The sequence below is a fragment of the Harpia harpyja genome, chromosome 6 (assembly GCF_026419915.1).
Source record: "Harpia harpyja isolate bHarHar1 chromosome 6, bHarHar1 primary haplotype, whole genome shotgun sequence".
Lineage (NCBI taxonomy): Eukaryota > Metazoa > Chordata > Aves > Accipitriformes > Accipitridae > Harpia > Harpia harpyja.
The window spans coordinates 60,207,861-60,229,604 of NC_068945.1; the positions used below are offsets into that span (position 1 = coordinate 60,207,861).

The 21,744-nt window shown below is 36.9% G+C and overlaps 1 protein-coding gene across 7 annotated transcripts in view; it reads right to left on the bottom strand.

The window, feature by feature from the left end:
• Positions 1–21,744, bottom strand: part of PCLO (piccolo presynaptic cytomatrix protein) — a 396,779-nt gene that overhangs the window by 73,761 nt on the left and 301,274 nt on the right. For all 7 annotated transcript variants that reach the window (XM_052789184.1, XM_052789180.1, XM_052789182.1 and 4 more), the window contains exons 11-17: positions 18,270–18,378; positions 17,604–17,671; positions 14,758–14,969; positions 9,619–9,669; positions 8,557–8,687; positions 6,906–6,932; positions 3,119–3,212 (exon numbers count right to left, since the gene is read on the bottom strand). In XM_052789184.1, the coding sequence (XP_052645144.1) occupies positions 3,119–3,212; positions 6,906–6,932; positions 8,557–8,687; positions 9,619–9,669; positions 14,758–14,969; positions 17,604–17,671; positions 18,270–18,378 (692 nt within the window). The remainder of the gene's footprint in view (positions 1–3,118; positions 3,213–6,905; positions 6,933–8,556; positions 8,688–9,618; positions 9,670–14,757; positions 14,970–17,603; positions 17,672–18,269; positions 18,379–21,744) is intronic.

Here is a 21,744-nt window from a genome sequence, read left to right on the forward strand (position 1 = left end):
GCCAATGTGAATAACATTTTCTCTTATGGAAGACATAACCAACACCACACATACTGAAGTGTCAGTTCCTTCTTTTAAATATCTGGAGATCACTGGGTGTTGTTCCAGATAATGTGGGTCTGTGTAACTAAATATGCATTACTTGAAATATTTAATACATACTCCTTGACAATCTCATACAAGGATTTGTATGAAGAAAGAAATAATTTTAATGCAGTTTGGCTTTCTCCTATGCTGAAAGTAAATTCCTATAATTACTTCAGAAATATTATAAAAGATTGCAGTCTCAGTCAGGATATTTGGTGACTAGAAATGAAGGTGGTGTATTAGGTCATGCATTATACTTATTTGTGTTTACTTTCATATTTAACATTTTATTGTACTCTTCTCTATATTGCTGTACTTCAGTACATGGGAGGACAAAAAGACTTCTGCTAGGTCACTTAGAAACTTACTTTCTTTTGTCCAAGATAATAAGTAAGATTTAAGTACTAACACGTTACTGATTCATAAGCAAGCTTTTCTTCCTTTTAGAAATTAGACATAGGCTTCTACATCACTCAAGGATTTTGAAAATATTACTCTTTCTAAATATATTACCTTTAATTTAAGGACAAGAGCTATAGCAAAAGCTATTTGCTTTAATGAATTATATCCATCATCTAAGGAAATACTTTTATTTGCTTTCTGACAACTAAGAAATTGAGGCAAAGCAAGCCACACCTAAATTACTAAATAATCACAGTTTAATTTATTTTTTCTCCAACTGTCAAAGTAGAATTTGCTACGTGATAAAACTAATCATTCTGACCTTGAAAAAGTCTGTTTCATTTCAGAGAGTGATCTATTTCCCATAATTATTTTCATTTTAATTTCAGCTAGGTTATGAAAGAGAAAAGGAAAATGAAAAACTGTACAACCAGCTAAAGTCTAGACAGTGACGTTAAAAGGACTATATTAGGAAATATTTAGTAATACTTATTTGCTGTCAGCAAGCAACCCATGCTTTGATGGAGGGAAAGGAAATGCTTCTTTGAAGAAATAATATTTATAAAGATTCATGAATTTATGTTAGGGTATGACTGCTAGCTCTGTTTAGTGTATGATGCAGTTTTGCTTGTTTGGCGATCAGAACACTCATTCTCAGTCTATCACAATTATTGTCTTGTACTTCTCTTTATATTCTTAAACTATTTTGAAATATCCATTTGTGAGGTTTATGAGTGCAAACAATATACTATTGCATGGTGATAGTTTTTTAAACTGTAGAGGGTACTTAGCAGCATCATGGAATTATTTGGTGATTTAGAAATGTGCTTTACTGTATATTCTTTAAGCCAATCAATCACACTGCTATCTTAGCACTAGATACAAGCCATGGAAAGATGTGGAAGGAAATACTACTCCCTGCACACACTTCTACGTGACAAGAGGACAAAATATACAACATATGTGGTACCCAGATGAAGCTTACACTTATAAGTACTGCGTAACAGTCTCAGAGGAAGGGAAAAGGAGGAGATTTGCAAATGAAAAGCAAAGGTCAAAGAATTCAACTTGTGACCTAAAGGTAAATTTCAACAAAAAATGGTCAAAAAACTGACATCAAAAATATTGGGAGATTTTCTGTCACAAAAATCTCTTTCTAAGAAATCCTAGACTAAGATCATTATCCAATCTAAAATCACAAAACAGCCATTGAATGTCCAACACCCAAGCACTCTTAATTACAGCTCAGTGAAATGTCACAGCAGAACCTGAAAGCAAATTGAGTAAAAACTGAAGAGCCTTTCTTAAATGGAAAGCTCAGTTTGGAAATATTGCTGGCTTACCAAACCTTTTTACAAAACCCAGAAGACCTAGCTTTTACATTGCAGCTAGACAAACACCACAGGGTTTTTTTTCTGACGCTTTCACTGTCAATGAGCTATAATTTATGCAAGCCTACACAAAACAGCATGCAAAACCCAGCAAGCTATAACTATTGCATACAACAGGGCACCTCTGAAGTAAATCGGAGCTACTGCCTGTTAAGTTCAGACATGTAGACTGCATGAGCAACCATCTAAGTTCCTCTGTGGGAAGGGTTTTTCTCCATGCAAAAATGAGTATCTTAATCTATGTTCCTCTCAATGACTGAGAAGAATGAATAATGAAATTTTAAGTTAGAGAGATAATATTGAGGACTTGGTGTCATGTTGGAGAAGTATATTAAAAGCATGGGGAAATCTATTCACTAAAGAGTCTGGTTATTCTGGGCTTTTTTAAGAAGTTCTGAAAGATTAAATGGCCTTGAAAAATGAAGTTGAAAGTATCAAGAACAAAACACTAAGAAAGGCAACGATTTAGGACTGTGTACAGATCCATTATTCTATAAAATATACTTCATAATTTAAAGAAGTGGACTGATCATCATTTTGCTCATTATGCCTTTTTCAAATGGTAAAAAGTCCATTTACAAGGGGAGATGGAGAAAAAGAGGACTCAATTGCTTCATGCTGCCTCAGTTAACCCTGTAGGTCAGTTAGAGCTAGGAAGCCACCAAGAAACGGAGAAGACTTCCACAGACTTCTTTTCCAGATGTGAGTTAAATCTTTCTATAGCAAGGAAATTACATATCTTCTAATTTTTTTTAGGTGATTCATATTTCAAGCCCATTGCTGTAAATTGCTGTTAAATCTAAAAATGTATCTCTACACTTTACAAATATTTTTGAATAAGAAAATGGTAGGACCTGTGTTTTGTGTGAGCTTGCATGTCTTTTGGAATGAAGAGTGACAGTGATTTCTGCATCTACTTCAGAAACTTATGTCTTAATTTATTCCCTTCCTGTATTCCATTATCATTTTTTAAATTGCCACATCTGTACTTATGACATGATTATGAGCGTAATCCCCACAAATTACCATTTTTATGAGTAGAAGGGACAAGAAAAGAGCATTGATATAGTAAGTTCTATCAGAGGCAAGGAAATAGTTCCAAATTTCCCCTAATTTTGGCAAGATTTTACAGTGGTTCACAGAATTGCCTGTAGCACTGCTCCATTCACTGTAAGCACTGCAGACCATACAAATAATAAAGTAGCAAATTGCACTGAACAGTGCTACCAGTCACGCACCTGCTCCATGGAGATATTTTTATAAATTACTGTCTGATTCCACTCAGGATTCAAGCTTTTCTGTACGTACTTAGTTCTCCTCTTGTACTCGGCACTGAATTTGAACAAAGGAAGGAAACATTACATTAGCGATCTTTTGGGTTTTTTCATTTCTAATGCAAAAAAACACCCACAAACCAAAAACCAGAAAAAGAACAGAACTGCATCTCTCATTTCTGCAACAACTCAAGGTTACAAAAGGACAACGACAGCCTTTGGGTTTTTTTTAGCATGCTTTCCTGACATGGTTTTTTAAAACATCTTCTTCTGACTCTTCAGCAGGCTAGCTCTGCCTATAACCGTTTCAACATAAAGCATCCGTCAGCACATGCACATACACTTTGTTCTCTCATTGTAGGTGTTGGGCTCTGATTATAAATTGAAGTGATAATGCACTGATTTATTTTCTAAGACCATCCTGCTATTAGCACTTTAAAGTAGCATGAATCCATTATATTTATAGCTTGCAGTCTCTAATTACAGGAGTCCCAACCTACAAGAATGTTTAATGAATGCCATGGGGTAACTAATATCCTGTTAATGATAGAAACACTAATTTCTTATTGATCCTATTCTCTGCCTATACCTCTAACTGTACTGGAAACAAACATAACAGTCCATCAAGCTCATGATTGTTTTTATCAATAGCCAAGAATAAAAAGTTTGGCCGCATAATCTGTTTTTAAAAAGATTCGATAGTGCTTTCTATTGTACTTTCCATTTCCTGAGTATGGAGAAAGCAATACAGCAACCTTTAACAGAATATGGATTCATTTAGCTCTGTGAGCTTTGATGTCAGATTTGCTTCCATTCCAATTTTAACTTAATATAAATTTTAATGGATGTCTCAGAAGAGCTGGGTAGGAGAACATGAGAAGCTTTTAATACTTTGAAAACCCAATGAGATATAAGGTAAAGAATCTCTTTTTGCCAGTCTGTAAGTCAACTGCCCTTTGTCTTCTGTTCAAACCTCCGATACATTAAAAGACTTACATGCTATATCTATTATTAAATTAAATGTGTCCAGGACTGTTCTCCAGCACTAAGGCCAAATGGCATGGAGTGACCTCTATCTGCCCTATTAAACCCTTTTATGGTTTCCCTACATTAGTTTTTGGTAGTGTGCTGTTCTCCTGATTCTCACTTCGAACTTTTGTTTGAACTGTGTTTTGGTTCACACTGTGGCATGGTCTCAGAGCTAATGAAATAGATTCCCTTCATATGAGATTAACTCAGAAGATACACTCCAGGGACTCATTTAATCAGCTAGTCACTAATGGTGTACCATGCATTGTACCAGACTGGAGCAGGTCTGAATTAAGGTTATGTGAAAGATGCATGTGTTTTACTGACACACATATGTCAATGTTGGGTCTTCAGCACCAGCAGTTTCACTCTACAAACTCAATTCTACTGTGCAGTGCTCCCATCTAATTATTCTGGAGTGTCTAGTGGCCTTATTCTCCAAAAGAGGGTGGCCATATCCAAGCTGCCTACTAGACCGATATCTTTCAGTGAAAGGGACTTGCAGCTATTTTTGCTCTTACATTTTGCCCTAGCCATTCTATGCAGTTCCGTTTATTTTCTTGCAAAACATGCTATCCACTGTCTTCCAGTTTATCGAAAAATGTGAACCGCATTGGGACTGTGAAACAAAGTATCTGTCCACCTCTGCTTTTCTGAAAAGAAAGCAGCAGCTCTCCACAGTTCAATCAGTTCTGTCAGCCACAACATACAATGGTATATTTTTGGGGGGGGGGGGGGCGGGGGGGGAGAAGGAGATTTCTTTTTTCTTGTATGTCAGTAAGAAAAGGATGCATTAAAATCTAGGGAGACCAAGAGCATATGAAAAAGAAACTCATGCAAAGTTATTTCTTTGCATATCTTGGAAGGAAAGCTGAAATACAAAATCTGAATCCTTTTGGAAACTAGATTTTGATGGCAAATCCTATTCAGTAATGCATTTAAATTTTTCAAGCACCTCACTAGTCTTCTTTTCCCACTCTCTGATCTGAGAAAAGCATCCCAATCACCCAAAGTATTAATGAGATTTGACTGACCCTTATGGAGACATGGGACATGGGTAAGTGACAGCTGGGCAGGCAGCATCTCTCTCTCTGGGCTCACCATACTTCTCAAATGAATGTCTATTCTGATCAACTATTAATGAAATATTAACTTATCCAAAGTTCTCCTACACCCAGAGTAACCCATTTACTTCTTAGCTGAACAAAACCAGGGTAGTATTATGCAGCTTGGGCCTGTCTAAATGTCATATGATCTACTGGATTTAAGGAACTGATATACTTTCATCTTTGTGAAGAAAGTAGGAAAGGACCCTTTGCGCACTCAGCCAAGAAAATGGCACCATGACATTCCCTTTCATTTCATGGATTTCCTTTTGCAATATTACAACTTCATCACCTTTTCAAAGTTTCTGATTTTTTTCAGAAATATGTGAGACGGTGATTCATGCAGCATTGAGTTTCAGAGCTGGCAGTGACAAAAGGTAAATGTGTTGTTAACATGGTAACTCTGGAGTATTTCCAGTGAAATCCACAGTATCTGGATCTAAACTGGCAAAGGTGGTGTTAGCCGACATTGATGTAACCTATGGTCTGGATCTGTTGCAGAGGGAAGCAGGAGACCCTGACCACTTCTAAGGAGGTGAGGACCCAGGCTAAGCTGGATGACAGCTGAAGATTTCTCGACCCCTAAAGGGAAGGATCTGGCAAATACATTAAGTTCATACCACTGATGCAACTTTCCCCCAACAATTGTGATTAAGAGATGGAGATGATTTAATAAAATGCATTCATTAAACTAGTCTATACCTAGTATGAAATAATTTGCACTTGAAATTCTCAGAGTATGCTGTGTGAAAAGATACAAACTGCCTTAGTCTCTTCTTTCTCATTTCTCTATGTTTCCTTAATTATAATTTATTAACACATAATACCACTGAAAGTACAATGAAAAAAGTATTATAGAATGACTGCATATAAAATGTGGCATTTAAACACATTCATTAAATAATTTTATTGATGAAGAAAAAGACTGATGATAGAGAAGATCTGTTTATTGAAATTCATCTGCTGAGTTGTTTCATTTTTCATCAAAAGTTTTCTACTTTTAAACAAATTTAGAATTTAGGCTGAAATACTGTTCTTATGTACTTAGCCTGGCCTGATATTAGTATATCTTGAGAATGGAGTTTTGCCTTATGTTTCCAACTCCAGGACAAACAAAGCACTAATAATTCAATAGGTAAAAATTCAACTTTGTTTATGACAAAAACCCCATTTTTGTGGTCAAGCAGCTTTAAAGCCAGCTGTGCAATTATCTAGAATTATACCTGGCTTTAATGTCTATACACTGTGCAAGGTATAGAGAGAAAAATGTTCCATTTCATTGCCAAACAGTGCCTGTTTGTCTTGGCACTAACACCACTCAAAATCTTGATACAAGTTCACAGTTAACTGTTTTGCAACTTTCAGTGAGTGAGAATGAATCTTTAGATATCTTTGAACTTTGGCCCTGGAATATTACTGCACCAAGAAGCATTAATTACTCATTTCCAGTTCCTTCTGACCTGGAAAAGGGATTTATTAGAGAATGAACAGCAAAACCATGCTGCAATTGTGTGCCATCAAAACTCAAGAGAAAGCTATAGTTCAATGCACAGGCTTATCATATCATGCATGCATACAAAAATGAAAGAATAAAATTGGAAGATAGCACACTCTACCTTGCATTTTGGACAACCATGACTTGACTGCATATCCAGCATTTACAGAGTTAGGAATACAGAGGAAGCAGTGTGAGAGAAAATGAGAACAGAGATGAAAGAAAACATGTGAATAATGGGTAGTTTCTAGTTTCAGAATCAAAGGAAATAGAGGCATTGAGAAGAATAAGAAGTCTAGCATGGACTGAACTACAGATAAAAGATATTCAGTAGCAATTCAAGTTTGTGCTTTCAGAAACAAGTTTAGCACTTTTGAGAAGCTCTTCATTTTCATTATTCCCTAAAGCCCCACGTTAAATGCAAAACTGTAACATTACCATGTTTTAAAATAAAGAACCCAAAATAAAGAATAAAATCCAAGTTCTTCATAACTTCGCAGCAAGTTTAAACCTATACTTGGATCTGGCTTAGACCTCTGCAGAGTGAATGTCTCTCTAGTTCAGTCTTATTTCTACACCAGTGAATGTACCTGCAAAATTCCCAGTAAGATTGATTTGACAAATACCTTACAAGACTTTTAGGTGCATTAAAATACCCTCAAGATTTAGGCCCCGTTCCCATTATATTCAGTAATAGTTTTGGGCCCAGTGCCACTGAACAATATTGAATGCTGTATAGCTGGAATTAGCAAGCTACAAAAGAATACGCATGCCTTTAGTTGTACCATTCATGCGCTTTTAGCGGTGCTTGCCCATATGTCAAATGCTGAACTGTGACCTGAGCATCCACTTTCCTGTTACTTTGAAGAGAACAGAAATACAGATTTTTAGTTGTGTCATCCTAGCCTGAGAGTCTTTTAGGATGAGTGTGATTACACAAGCAGAGAAGTTTGCAGGAATTTATCTTTGCAACCTAAGGTCTGATCCATCAGCTTATTTTAGATATATGTATTGTGTCACTGAAGTCAGCAGTATTATTATAACCATGTATACTTATGCATACATATGACATTCTGCAACTTTAGGGCACAAAAAAGTTATAATATTGCTGATACAGAAACATATCTTTCAAAGGAAATACTAATGAGATATTTGTAATTACAGAGTCTAAAAAAGCAATGGTCTGTGAAAAAGTGATTAGTGATTAGTCATTAGATACAAAATTACCAGGATTTCTAAAACCAAATCTTAGCTCTTAAAAAAAAGTTATAAAAAATCACATGGAATGAATGTTTTCTGACTAGTATTTCTCACCTTTGATATTATACTGCAACCTTAAATTTATCTCAGAAACTGTAATTCTGTATGTTTGCAAATCTGTCCCAAATTCGGAATGTCTTGAGCTGAAGCAAACATTCCATGTTAACCTTAACATGTAGCTTTCTATATTACAGAAAGTATTATATATATTTACTACATTTGAGTAGAGTCTGTTGTTCTTTTAATACATATTTTTGCATGTATTAGAATTTTTAAATGGAAACATGAAAAAAAAAAAAAATCTACAGGAATGATCATGAAGTCCCTGAGGTCATTAGCAAAGTATGCACATTCTCCTGTGAGTAGGATCTGGCTCTCTATTAAAAATCCACCATTTTTCCTGGTGTTGGACCTGGATTTTCTATAGCAATAACTTTCAGTTCCGTTTATTAGTGACAAGTAACAGACCCAAATTAAAAGAAAGTTCAGGTTAAAATTTCCTCTATACTTACCCTCTCCCTGGAAGAAGATAAACTTTAACAAAGGGGTCTGAATAGCCATTGTTGTCTCTGGGAGCAAGGTTTCTTGCCTGAAGGATGTGGATGATAAGGTTGCCAAGGTGTTTGTCATAGTTGATTTGAAGCTAGAGAATGCATTAAAACACAGTAAGATTATTTGTTATTTTTACTTCCCAAATGATTTGATACCTCTCTTAAATTCTTTGAATAAAATGCATTTTAGACCTTTACTTTGGCTGGAAATAAACACATTTTGGAAGTCTCTCTCTTTCTCTCCTGACTAGAATGAGATGCTAGATGATTATGTTGGATCTTGAAACAAATTTTGCTTTCAAAGTCTGCCAGTATTGGTTAAAAAAAAAAAAAAAAAAAAAAAAGGAAACACACGTATTGATCTATTCCAATCAGGAAAAAGGAGCTGAAATTTGAACCCTTCATATTATTATGAGCAATAACCAGCTTATGGAGTAGGAATTACACAAATTCTGACTTTCTGGAGCCCAAGCCTGGGAAGAATGTCATAATACTATGGAAAGACCCATAGTACTGGTATAGGAGCGAGGGATTAATTAAGGAAAAAAAAGACAGAAATCTATAGGAAGCTAGGCTTCATTTATTCTTCTGCTCCCAGTTCCACTGTTTTAAAAAGCTAGCGTAAAGTCAGTTTACATAAGAGATAACCACAAACTTGGCTTTGCATGGAAATAAATACACTGTACTATGAGGAACCCACAGCACTCTCTGCTTAAATGTAAACAGTCTGGGAATTTCTGAAGTAAACCACGATAAGTGCCCAAAGATTAAAGATTAGAATGAATTTCACTACTTTTTTAGCCCCTTCAGGAACAATAGCATTTTCCGTCCTTCTGTTTGTATTTCACAAGCCAACATTAAAGACAGAGGCAAAAATCAAGCACTGACTTACATAACTGACATTTCAAGGGGTTGGAGTTGAATAAGAAATCAGTTAATGGAGCTTGTTTTCTGCAAACTTAATCATCAGAAAAACGCAGCCAGTAGCAACAACAATTTACACAGCAAAACCTACAAATTTACCTGAATTTCTCCAGTGATTGGATGGGAAGCAGACTTCATAGTTTCCGTGGGCTGCGAGATTAAAATACATAAATAAATACATAGGCGCACACTCACAAATATACACATAGGCATATTGGAAATAATAGATTTTCAAAGTTAACTTTTTGAACAGGTGTTGTTTATACTCCTGTATTGCCACACATTTTTAAAAAACATTTAATTGTCTCCAATTTGTATGCTCAAAACTAATAGTTACAGTATTCAACAGCACTTAAAGTCCATCCCAGCCATTTTAATCAGCCTTCGTGCAAGTACAGAATCAGACAACTCGAACACCAAAGTCTTTACAGTCTGAGCAGATTGGTCACACAAGGAGGCATGGGGAGAAAAAAACATATAGCATTAACCCTGTCTAACAAAAGTGAATGTTGCAAAGAGAAACCAAATACCATGTCAAACACAACACAGCCATATTTCTATTGAAAGGCAAAGGTTACACTAGTTTAAATTGAGTTTAGATGAAAGTGGGTAGAAAAAGCGGAAAGAATGGTATTAAAACTAAGTGATGTGTATAAGTGGATTTCACAACTGCAGCCATCTCATATAGTATTTTTTGCTTTATTCTGTGTTTTCTGATAATCAATTCAGCTACACCACTTCATCTTCAAATTCGTCCACACACTTTCCATGACATGAAATTTAAATTTTCTGTTCTCGCCTTTACAATGCTGTATAATCATGCTTGTTCCTCTCTGTTCTCTATCACTGAGCTTCTCTAGGTTGCTGACAAAAGCAATAAAATCCTTGGTGTCTTCTTTTTTCCCCTTTTCTTCCCACCTGTTTGTTAGTAGTTGGAAAATAATAGCACCATTTCCTTCAAATCCTGGACTCTCAAAAATATGCTGTTCTGTTAAATGGTGGTGCCCTTGAGCCAGCCTGGACCTACCTCTAATCTGCAAGCCATCAGTCAAGCAAGAAAACTCCCTCTGGTTCAGTAGCAGGATTTGAATATTTTTGCATTCTCTCCACAGCTGCTTCCTTGGTTGATGCAGCAGAAAACAAAGGATGCAAACAAGGACAAACTTACTGGTCTCTGAAGACTGGTCTGGAAATCATCTTTTCCTATTCTTCCAGACATGACCAGCAGCCGGACCTATTATTCTGTGTAATTAGGATTTCTTTCACTTTCTGAGTAGAGTAAAACTCATCCGCCATTTTTGTGCTGCCCTACCCTCCGGAAGAACCCCTAGAGATTTTCTCAGGATGTTGGATATGAATGGTTTTAAATTAGGCCAATGCAGACCCCTTATCTCCTGGACCAGAGCATGAAGTTAAGGTGATGCACTACCCTTTTCAAGTTTGTGATGAAGAAACATCCCTTCAATCACTCAGATATGCAGACTGGAGCTAGCCAGAAAAATCTCAGCCAAACTAGTGCAATGAAAACACGGGAGAAAAACAGCCCAAACCTGCCTGTTATATAGTTATATTCACTGTCTTGTGTTGCCTTATTTTTGTTTGTTTTACAGGCTTTACCTTGCCTTCTAGATTTGTTTCTTTATGAACACAAGCTTTTTCAGAAAAAAAGTGTTGATTTTTCTCGAGATGCATGTGCTTCTCAAAAATAGTTCTCATGGAAAATTTTTAAATCAGCTTTTCTTGGTACCTTACAAAGCTTTTAAATAAGTGTAATCCCTCTAACAGCTAAAATAGGTCATCAATAGTTTATAAAATGTTCTGAATCTTAAATGATATTTTAGATTGATAGCAAACTACTCCTAAAACTTGTTTGGTCCTTGAAAGAACATTCAAAGAGAGAATTTCACTCCTTTTGCCAAAGACAGAGACCTACCTGAGCATCATGCAAACTTTCAAAGTAGGGCTTAAATGGCTTACATTTCTCATACCTTACCTCTGGAAATGGATTTTATTATACTTTAATAGTTCTGACCTCAGTCTGTACTAGCACTGACAATACTGACAATGCTACAAAATAACATGGAGTTAGCTGTGCTGCGGCTACAAAATCAGTGCTGGCTAGTCTAAATGCTCTAATTTTTCAGAAGTTTGAATAGTAAAAATAATGAGTTTGTTCACTCCAAATATGTAATACAGAATGTATTAGTACAGATACTGTAGAAGGAGTGCAGAGAAAAGGGAATGGGCATGCTGAATTTTTGTGTGGAGATTTCCAAAGGTGGTTAAAGTGGAGTTCCCTTTAGCCGTGCAGTTACTTTGCTTTTATCTACTTGTCTGTAAAAATAAATGTGCATTTTTGTGTTTCTGTATCATTGTTAAATCTCTGTATTCATTCAAAAGGCTGTGATTCAGCATATTAAATATCTGGGGTTTTCTCTGATGTCAGTTGATTTAAAACTGACCATGAAGAACTACCCAAATATTTCAAAGAAACATGAATAATTTAGGCTCAAAGAGACCTTTCAAGGTCACCTGGTCTAACCCCCAGCTCAGAGCTGGGCCAACTTTGAAGTTGGATCTGGATTGAAAGGCAGAGATGCAAATAAATATCTTTCTTTTTATCAGGGCCTCAGTGAGGATTAATTTGAAAAGAAGGAAAAGTATTTCACTGCTGACTTCTCTAGCAGCTAAAGGATCTGAGGATTTAGAAAAACAACCCATTCTTCAAGACACAAAGACAATTAAATGTTTCTATAGGGCATTTATAGCCTGGATGTAATCTGCACTGTAGAATGATCATGCATTTACATTACAAAAGAAACAGGTCTGCACAGGATATAGTCAGCTCAAGGCTCCCAAAGGTTAAATCTCTCCTGTGATGGCTAATCTAATTTCAGTCTGATTTCTTTTGATACTCCCTGCATGCACTCACACACCCTGTGTAAGAGCCGGTGCTTTGTAAATGCCATCACACCTGCTGGAGAAGGTTGTCATTACCATGTGAAACTTGTTAATGCCAGGCTCTGATGCTATGCACTATCACTTTCTGTAGTAATGGGACAAAGCACTAAATATGAGAGAATCGGCACTGCAGAATATCAAAGAGAATCCTACAACATTTATGGAGTGTATATGCTGTACAAAAAGCTTAAAAAAAAAAAAAAGATTTTGCTTGCTAAAAATAAGAACAGTCGCAAAAACAAGATCTAGGCAGTTTGGATATTTAGTCTTTCATGATACTTTGGCAAGGCTACAGCCTGCCTAGAAATGCTGTCAGCTCAAGGCAAAGAGCAGTTCCAGAAAGGATGAGCAGTAGCTTTCTCTTCTAACAGAGCTCAACACCATTATAAACTTGGCCTGCAGTCAATGAACAGAAACTATACAAGTCAACAAAAGCTACGGTTGTTATGAAGGAAATGCCTCCCAACATGATTTTCAGAAATAAGCAAAGAATGTTTTAAATATTTACCTGATTAGTTTTGACTTTTGCATCCCCTACATAAAGGCATTAGTTTTAATAATTTTTTGTTTCATCTTTATAAGCCTTCAGCTGAATTTTCATAAAAGATTACTAAATCCTCTGTGAAGCAGGAGATTAAATTTATGCATCTAACTTTAGGTGACCTGCTACAGTGCCAGTCTTCTCATGTGGACAGAGAGGGGCACTTCACCAGGATACACTGTACACCAAGGATTTATGGATCTCCATAAACTATGCAGTGGATTTAGGAGTGTGATTCATCTAACCAAATGAAAGGGGTTTCAGTGTAGACAGTGACACCTGCACTAAGAGCCCTGCCCTCTCCTTCCCATGCAGTGCATGCACTTCAACGGCAGGTTTCATCCAGTCTCAGGAATTGTACTTCAGAAGTGCATTATTCTCACTAGTAAACATAAGGCACAGGGCAAACTAGTTCATATGTAGATGTACATAATATCCAGAGTAAGGTGTAATGAAACCGACTAGTCACCTGATGATTAGGCAATTCTGCCACATCCCTGAAGTTAGGTGCAGTAACTCTTGGCTTATGCATTTAATTTGTGCATCATAGACCTGAATTAGTTCATAAAAAGGCTATGGGAATTGTGGCCAGGCAGAATTACTATCCAAAACAAACTGATCAACAAGGGCATTTGCAGTTTTTGCTAAATTGCTGGATGAAAGAGATATTTTTTGTGTTTCCTCTCACATGGAAGTTATGTAAGCGTATTGAAGAGCTATCTGAAATCAGCAAGCACCATTTCTGGTTTTTGTTTGTACAGTACCTAACACTTTTGTAGTCCAAATCACAGCCATAGCTTCAACAGCACAAAAATACAAACATAACAATAATGCAGTAGGAACCTGACAGTCCCAAGAAGGAATAAAAATGCAGAGAAATAAACACCTAGAAAGCACCTTGTTTGCAATGTGACGCTTTGCTTCCAATAGTAAGACAGTGAGAAACTGAGTATTCAGGATAGCAATCAGCTTTAGCTGTCTTGCAAATTGCTTAAGCAAATGCGGTCTTCACGGGATTGATTTTCACTTCAGGTGTTAACTTTTTTGACACAAAATGCAAAAATGTGACAGATGACTTTATGATCTAGTTTCCAGCTTCAACTGTGAAAAAATGCTACCAAATTCCCACTCTGCCCTTTCCAGGTGTGCAGGTGGGTGCACAAGGAGAAAAAAGTTCAGCTGAGAAATGGACAGGATGTGGCAAAAAAAATGAGAAACTATGCTTAACAAGTTCACAGGAATTAGCTAGTGACAAACCACATTTTGATGGTAAATTTATTTTTCATTCTTTCCCTGGTTTTCAGAGAAATGCTTAGTATTGCTATGATTATTCACTGCTTGTAACACTTCAAACAGTAGCTTAGTACAGAGAGGGAAATTATGGTCTTAGTAATATCAGCTTCCTCTGTGGAACTAGTATCTCAACATCATGTAGGATGCACTTAAAAAGCAACAGCAACAAAGACTGAAAAGAGCAATTATTTTGTTTAAAAACAATAATATTAAGTTCATGAAATCTATTTTCAGAGAGGGCCCAATCTTTTATAACCTTGGATAAATTGCATAATTTCCTTTCCTTGTTTCCAAATTCTACAGCTGAACAGTAATACTCAACACTTGTATGGAAATGAATTCATCAATATGTGCTGTGATTTCTTGCTACATTGAAGAAGATAAATAGTCAGTTTCTTCTTGTCATTGAAATATTTTTGCTGCATAACTAAGAAGTTTCTTACCTTGCTGCTGTGCCGCTTTTTACTCACAGAAGGAGAACCAGGCTGACCAGGGCTGGGAACAGCGCTGGAGGCGGCAGAAGTGGTTCCAGAGTGAACATGAGATCCCTTTTCCACTCCTGAGGAAGCAACTAGAGGCGACTGCTGTAGAGAAACCTTTTGGAGCTCTGCAGCAAGCTGCTTGGGATCAATCCCTGGGGACTTGGCTTTATCTACTGGATTAAAGTAAGACAGCTTTATATTGGTAATTGCTACCACATTCAGATCCATCTTGCCATGGTACAGGGACAAGATAATGATCTTTACAAATTTTCATATCATCTGCTGGTATACTTTGAAGATGCAAAAGGCAACCTATAAAAAATAGACATCTCCCCCACAACATCAACATCCCAATTCCAATCTTTCTACTCAACATGTTGTCAACCACTGTTACTCATCTCACAAGCTTTCTGAGAAGGTTATTCTCTAGCTGAAGAAAAACTGGCCTTGCTGATCACGCTGAATCATCCTGGAGCAAATTACAGTTTTAAAGACTGGCCTATGCTAACTTGCACTGCTTGGAACTGGTCCAGTTTCACCAAGTATCTGAACTTTGTTGTAACAAGCTTTAATCTCAACTTTTTTTTTTTGGTCAACTGGACATTCAATAAAACTGAATTCTGCTCCTGAGATAATTTATACAAAAATAAAGAGAAAAGGAGCTCAAAACTTTAGCACTGCAAATTAATCAAAGCAGAATAAAATGAGATCAAATGAAGAGTAAAAGCCCTGATTCATCTTTCCTTATTACACACACCTATGTGAGGCATCTGTGGTAGGAGTCTGCTTGCCCTCCCTGCTGCCCAGGAAGGAGTGGGGAGAATTTACCTTTTGTAGATGGCAATCTCCATTTATTAGAGAAATGAGATCAAGTAAGTTTCATGTGTGCCTTAAAGTGCATAGAGTTCAAAGGATACTAGGCTCAGCTTGCTTCCCAAGTTCTCAGAAGTATGAGAGGTTTAAGGCAATACGTTAGCCTTATTCTTTCCAAAGCAGTCTGCAAAATCTCAGAGGTGATGGCAAGAAAGACTTGGCTTGGCAGCCAGAAGGGACTCTACAGAGTTGTTCCAACTAAGAAACTACTAGAAGATTGCTAGACTAGGAGGAAGCATACCTGCAAGAATGGGATAATTTAGTTTTATTTCTGTTCTTTCTCATTTTGAGTTTTCTCCATTAATAAAGCATATTCTTCATTCTAGCTTTTATCCTTTCAAAACCCAATTTCAGTGGCTATGAATGCATTTGGTGTTTTTGATCTGCTCACTACAAAAAAAAAATTGTGGGTAGCTCTGCCTCAAAGCTCTGTCACACTCAGTGTTTGCTTTCAATTAATATCAATAACATCCATTTTCAACAAAAGGTAGCTTAATGGTAAGTATATTAACAGATGGGAAGAGTTACATGGTCAGAAAACAGAGGATTTAATCCAGGTAACTTGTGTGCTGATTGATAACAGAGTAGCCACAAAACCACAGAATTCACAATGGACCCATGAGATGCTGAGTGAAACACTTAATCTGCACTGAGCTTGCTGAAGGGCTACATTACAAGTAAGGTTGTGGATATTGGTTTAAAGTTAGATTAGATACGACTAATACCATGACTGGAGCTTGCAGTCATGGTATTGACTGAACAGAAGGGAATCCCCCCCCAAAAGCGCTGCCATCTTAGGACTCACATAACAAAACGTCACACAAACTACTTCCTATTGCATCCCTGTATCCTAGTAAATACTATATTTTCATTACTAATGAGAGGCCACAGGCCTTGTATCATGCTAACATAGGCCTTAGGGCTTGTTGTGTGTTATTCGGACTTGCTCCAGTTTGCTAGGAGCTTTATTTTAGCTGGTCTGGCTGCAACAACAACTGTCTAATGACAAGATGGCTATGACCTTAATTTGTCTGAATGACGTTTCACCTTGTATAATTGTATGGTATAATGCCCATTCTTCATAATTTTGATATATAAAGGCACAACACTAATCGCACTGTGTAGACTGAAATATTTCTGACTCCAGATTAATAATGCAGCTTATAGTGCCTGGGGTGACAGCAAGGTTTGGGCACATGACGATAGCTGAGGCCCCAGGGATACCAGCAACTTGCTGGTCAGTTACTGGCACTGATGCAAACTCAGGACCTGGGCAAAATAAATTTTAGGGGCAACAGAAGGAACAAAGAACAAGAATATATCACATGTGAAGTGTACAATATCCAGTCAAGTCTTATGCAATGCAGAGCTGCTGAACGGTGAGGAAAGAGCAAGGCATGCTAGAAAAGCTAAAAAAGGCCCCAAGCAGATCCTGAAGCGAAGAGGAAGGAATCATCAACATCATCCACCTCCCAGCAAGGAGGAGTCAAAAACTTTCTCCACAAACATCACACTCTCCCAGCAAATTCCTCAGGACATTGTCGACTTGCAGCAATGTCCCTGGAGTGAAAGCTCTGCCCGTGGCTGCTGAAGGGGGTCCATTATGCCACAGTTTTCTGTGGCATGTATAGATGAAGGGGTAGCTAGCGGGAGGTTTTCCCTGGATAACAAATGTTAGCTGCCGTATTGTTACTGAGATTTCCTTTGTATTAATTAGACAGTGTAGACTGTGTCAGTATGGATTGAACTGGGCTAATAGTAATAACCATCAATAAATGCTTGGCTTTGTATATAAGGTGTGGTCCCCTTTCTGCCCACAGCAAGATTTGGGATGTAACACCTGAGCTTACAATGGTAATATCCTAGCCTACATCACATCCAATTTTCAGCTGCTATCCGGTCCTACAGTATCAAAGCAACAGCTTGTCGCTTACCTGCCTTCACTGGCTCATGCAACTCCAGGTGCTGGGGATTCTCAGAGTCCGAGAGCATGTTCAGGTCCCTAAAGAAAGCGATGAGAAGCCTGAGACAAAAGAAACTCTTTCCTCATACCCTCATTATTATATTAAGTAGATAAATGAATAGTGGTTCATGACAGAAAGCAGCTCCCAAGCATGGCCCCTTCTTAGCTGTTTGTATTTGCAATGCTGTCAAAGAGCTGAGAAGAAAAGGTTCTTTTAAGGTGAAATCTTTAATGGATTGAATGTAAGTTTATACATTTCTTGTGATGCTTAAATGACTTTTATCTAAAGGATACAGATTTCAGTAAAAGTCAAGTTAGTGCTAAATTATCATCTTTCTCTAACCCCAGTAAATTCAGTGAATTGTATGTGTACCAATGAGAGGAGATTGCAGCCTGACAATGGAGATATCATTGTTTATAAAAGCATAATTACTAACATCTGCCTCAGCTTATCTTTTCTTATGACTTTAGAAAGAAAAAAGAACAGACCTCCCACACTCACAGTGAACTCTTGCTAATTATTACATTGATGCTTCGTGCTAACAAAGGTTCCACCTTAACAACTGTAAATTAAAAAAAAAAAAAAAGCCATGAAAAGCCAAAAAAAATGGAAACAGAAAGATGGGGAAAAACTCACAGTCTTACACATATTTCTGCTTCCCCACTCTGTTGAACAATAATGCTCTGGACTTCTTCATAAGTTTTCCCAGTCAAGGGGATGCCATTCCATTCCAGCACCTGCATTCCTAAGAAGGCAAAAGCAGCATGAGGTCAAGTGCTCAGATTTTGACAAAGGCATCAGATAGACTGCTTTGACAAGAAGATTTGATGTGACATTCAGTGAATGTTGTTTAAATGGCACAACACATTAGCAAAGACCTTTCACTTCACACAGATTAGACTGTTGAATGTTATTGTCCCATCAGCTATAACTTACCTGTTGAAACAAGTCAGGAGATTAATTCCCTTCTGATTCAAACTATACATGCACTCTCCACAGTCTGGGTTGCATGATACTGAAAAACTTTTGCAATATCAAAAACATGCACACTTACCAACATGGCAAGGAACCAAACATCTTATATAGCAGACATTTCCTGGCCAGCCATGGTCTTGGAAGATAACTGTTCCCTACAGTGGCACATTGCTGTTAAGAAGCTGAGCCTCAAAATGGGACTAAATTTGTGAATGTAATTTGGTAATTAAAATACATTTTCTTTACTTTGTCACTTAAGAAAACACAACAAGATGAAGGCAGTTGGGCAAATTGATTTTAAATGAAAAATGTACCTCCACGTTTCAAACATCAGCCTGGAAATACTCAGGTTTAAATTCTTCTTCCATATCTTCTCTTATGAAAAAGTGACAAAACAGCTAAACATAATTCATTGTGGAAGATAGGAACAGAGCTATGATAAACAGGCTGAAAAATACTGTTTACTGATCTAATCTGTTGTGTCTTCCAGGTATCCCAGGACTGAGCCAGGAGACTTGATATGGAGGAAGGTATCACTATAAGGAAGTTTTATGCTCAGTATTTGCAGAGTCTCTATAAATCATGTGAGGTGTATTCTGATAAGATGAGAAATCTTTTGGTTACAATAAAATGCTTACAAAAAGCAAACTGTAGATTCATATCTGGGAGTTACAACTCAGTTTTTGAGAGCTGCATTCATATTTTGAAGTAGTTAGTCATAAGGACGACTCCAAAGAGATTAACTTCTATGAGTCTATGGTTCTATGATTCCCACTAATGTACGAATGTCAAAATCCAAGCCTCAGGCTCTAGAGGAAAACATTGCTTAATGGGACAAGATACTGAATTCTTAATAGTCCTCTAAAAGCAATGTATTACAAAACATCCGAAAACCACATCATCCACACAGCAAGGAAAACCACAAACACTTAGCTTGCTACCACTTACACAGATATAACCAAGTCTTCAACTGGGTCATATTTTTATTTCAAAATCCTGTGCTGTTGCATATAACAAATGGGAAAAATAATGAAGTGAAATGTGGAGATAAACTTATAGGAAAACAAGCTGCTAAATAAAATATAATGAGAATTGTTCGTGGAATAAAGCAGATGAAATTATTTGACAATGAAAGAATATGAGAAATAAAGACTATAAGTTCATATTACAAAAATTTCCACAGGATTCCATGAATTAGGATTTGAAATAGCAGATTTGCTCATAACTTTTCTCAATAAGAATTTATCATTTTGTTTGCAGCAATTTACAGAAATACAGACTGTGCAGAATGACTAAAAAGTGATGCTCAGAAGGCAGTAAAGCCAGCTGCTTACTGCCAAAATAGATTTGTCTTTTCCTAAAATTTAGCCCCTTTCATTTACCAGCCATCATCCAAAAGTATGATGCTGCTTTTGCTTGTTAGAGCAGATCTGGTTTTAAGCTCAGTTCCTCTGGAATAAAGCAGCAGCAATTATGAATAAATGCAGCTCCCCCTGATTTTCTGCCATACAAATATAATAGCATGCACTCTGTCTTTAGAATGCTTCTATAAAGGAAGGAACTGAAGTTATTTTTGTTTTCCTATCAATGTGTGCCTTCATAATGCTATCGTGGCATAGCATGTTAAGTAAGACGGTACGAACCTCTTGAGTAAGACGAGCCAAGCCACCACTTCTATGTACTGGCAATGAACAAGAATAAAACTATAAAGTTTTAGATATTTGAGAAAGTGGTTAACATTCTTTTGTAAAGAAAAAAAAAAAAAAAAAGCTTTGTTGACAAAATGCATCCAGCTACCGTCCAAGGTCTATCACATCCTGCTTGCATGGCTTCAGAAGAAAATTTACCAGGGGAGCAGTAAGGCTATCATCAACAACTTGCTTTGATTTAAAAGACCAGCAGGAAGAGCCTAGCTGAGTACCACTGCAGTGCTGCAATTTTGAAATCAAGTCTAATTTCCACTAGTGAGAGTTTTACTACTGAGTGCAATGGCACTGCAGTCACTCACTTGGTCAGTAAGGCCAAGCACCGTGAACAAAGCAGCAGGCTGAAAGGAAATTGAATCTCAACAGCCTTGGCTCACACAGAGATCCATTTAAGCTGTCAGTATAGGGGTATTTTCTTTTTATTGGCTGCCTTGTGGATTCATGAATGTTTAAAATCAAAGCCATTTAAACATGACTTAATTGATCTGACTGATAGCCCTGGGGTCCAAGGAAAGAGTTTTTAGGCAAGAAGCTGATTTCTCTTTTCTTAAGTAGCAACTGCTAAATACCTTTTGCTGGAAAAAAATAATGTTCTAAAGAAAACATTTAGAAGGAATGTGAGTCTAATCAACAAAAAGAGAAAAAAAAAGTACCGAGAAGTCACAGGAGACTGGTGATAAAGAAGTTTTTTGCCCAAAACCCGATCACATTCTGTAACTGATCTTTGGTAGTCAGGACATGTTATTCGCATTTCCAAAACTTTGTATGCTTCAAATCACCGGTTTAGTAGACAAAAAACAAACAGGGAAACAGGAAAATTTACATTGCTCCATGACAGCTTTGCTGACTGAAGAAGAACTAGTAATTGCCCTGATAATCGAATCCATAATTTCTTCTAGCATTTTTTTTCTTTTATTTTATTGGGACGGCTACATCCTGCATTGATGGTGAGCAATGACTTATTGTTAGCAATATCAGCTCCCACAGTCAGCAGATCAGCTTTATACATCAAGACCTCCTCTCTGCTCCACTAGTGTGCTGACACACATGATTTGCTCAGTCTTTTTGGTATCTACTTTATGGTGACATTTAGAACCTGGAATCAGAAGAAGTTTATAATTTTCCACTGATTACAAAATGATTAATCCAGAGAAGGAATCTCATACATTTGTAAATGCTATGGAGATATCCACATTTAGCTAGATTAATACCATACTTTCCCTTAAAAAAACCCATGCTACAGTCCTACTGTATTGAAAGAGAGAAAGAAGCCTATTGTGTTCATATATTCTTCCATATGCCTCTGTTATTGACCACAGTTGGAGATGTTATCAAAATCTAAGCATACCTTTCCTCTGACACAGTATACCCATCGTGTTCTTCTTTATAAGTACCAAATAAATATCTCAAAGTCTCCTGTATTTGTTATA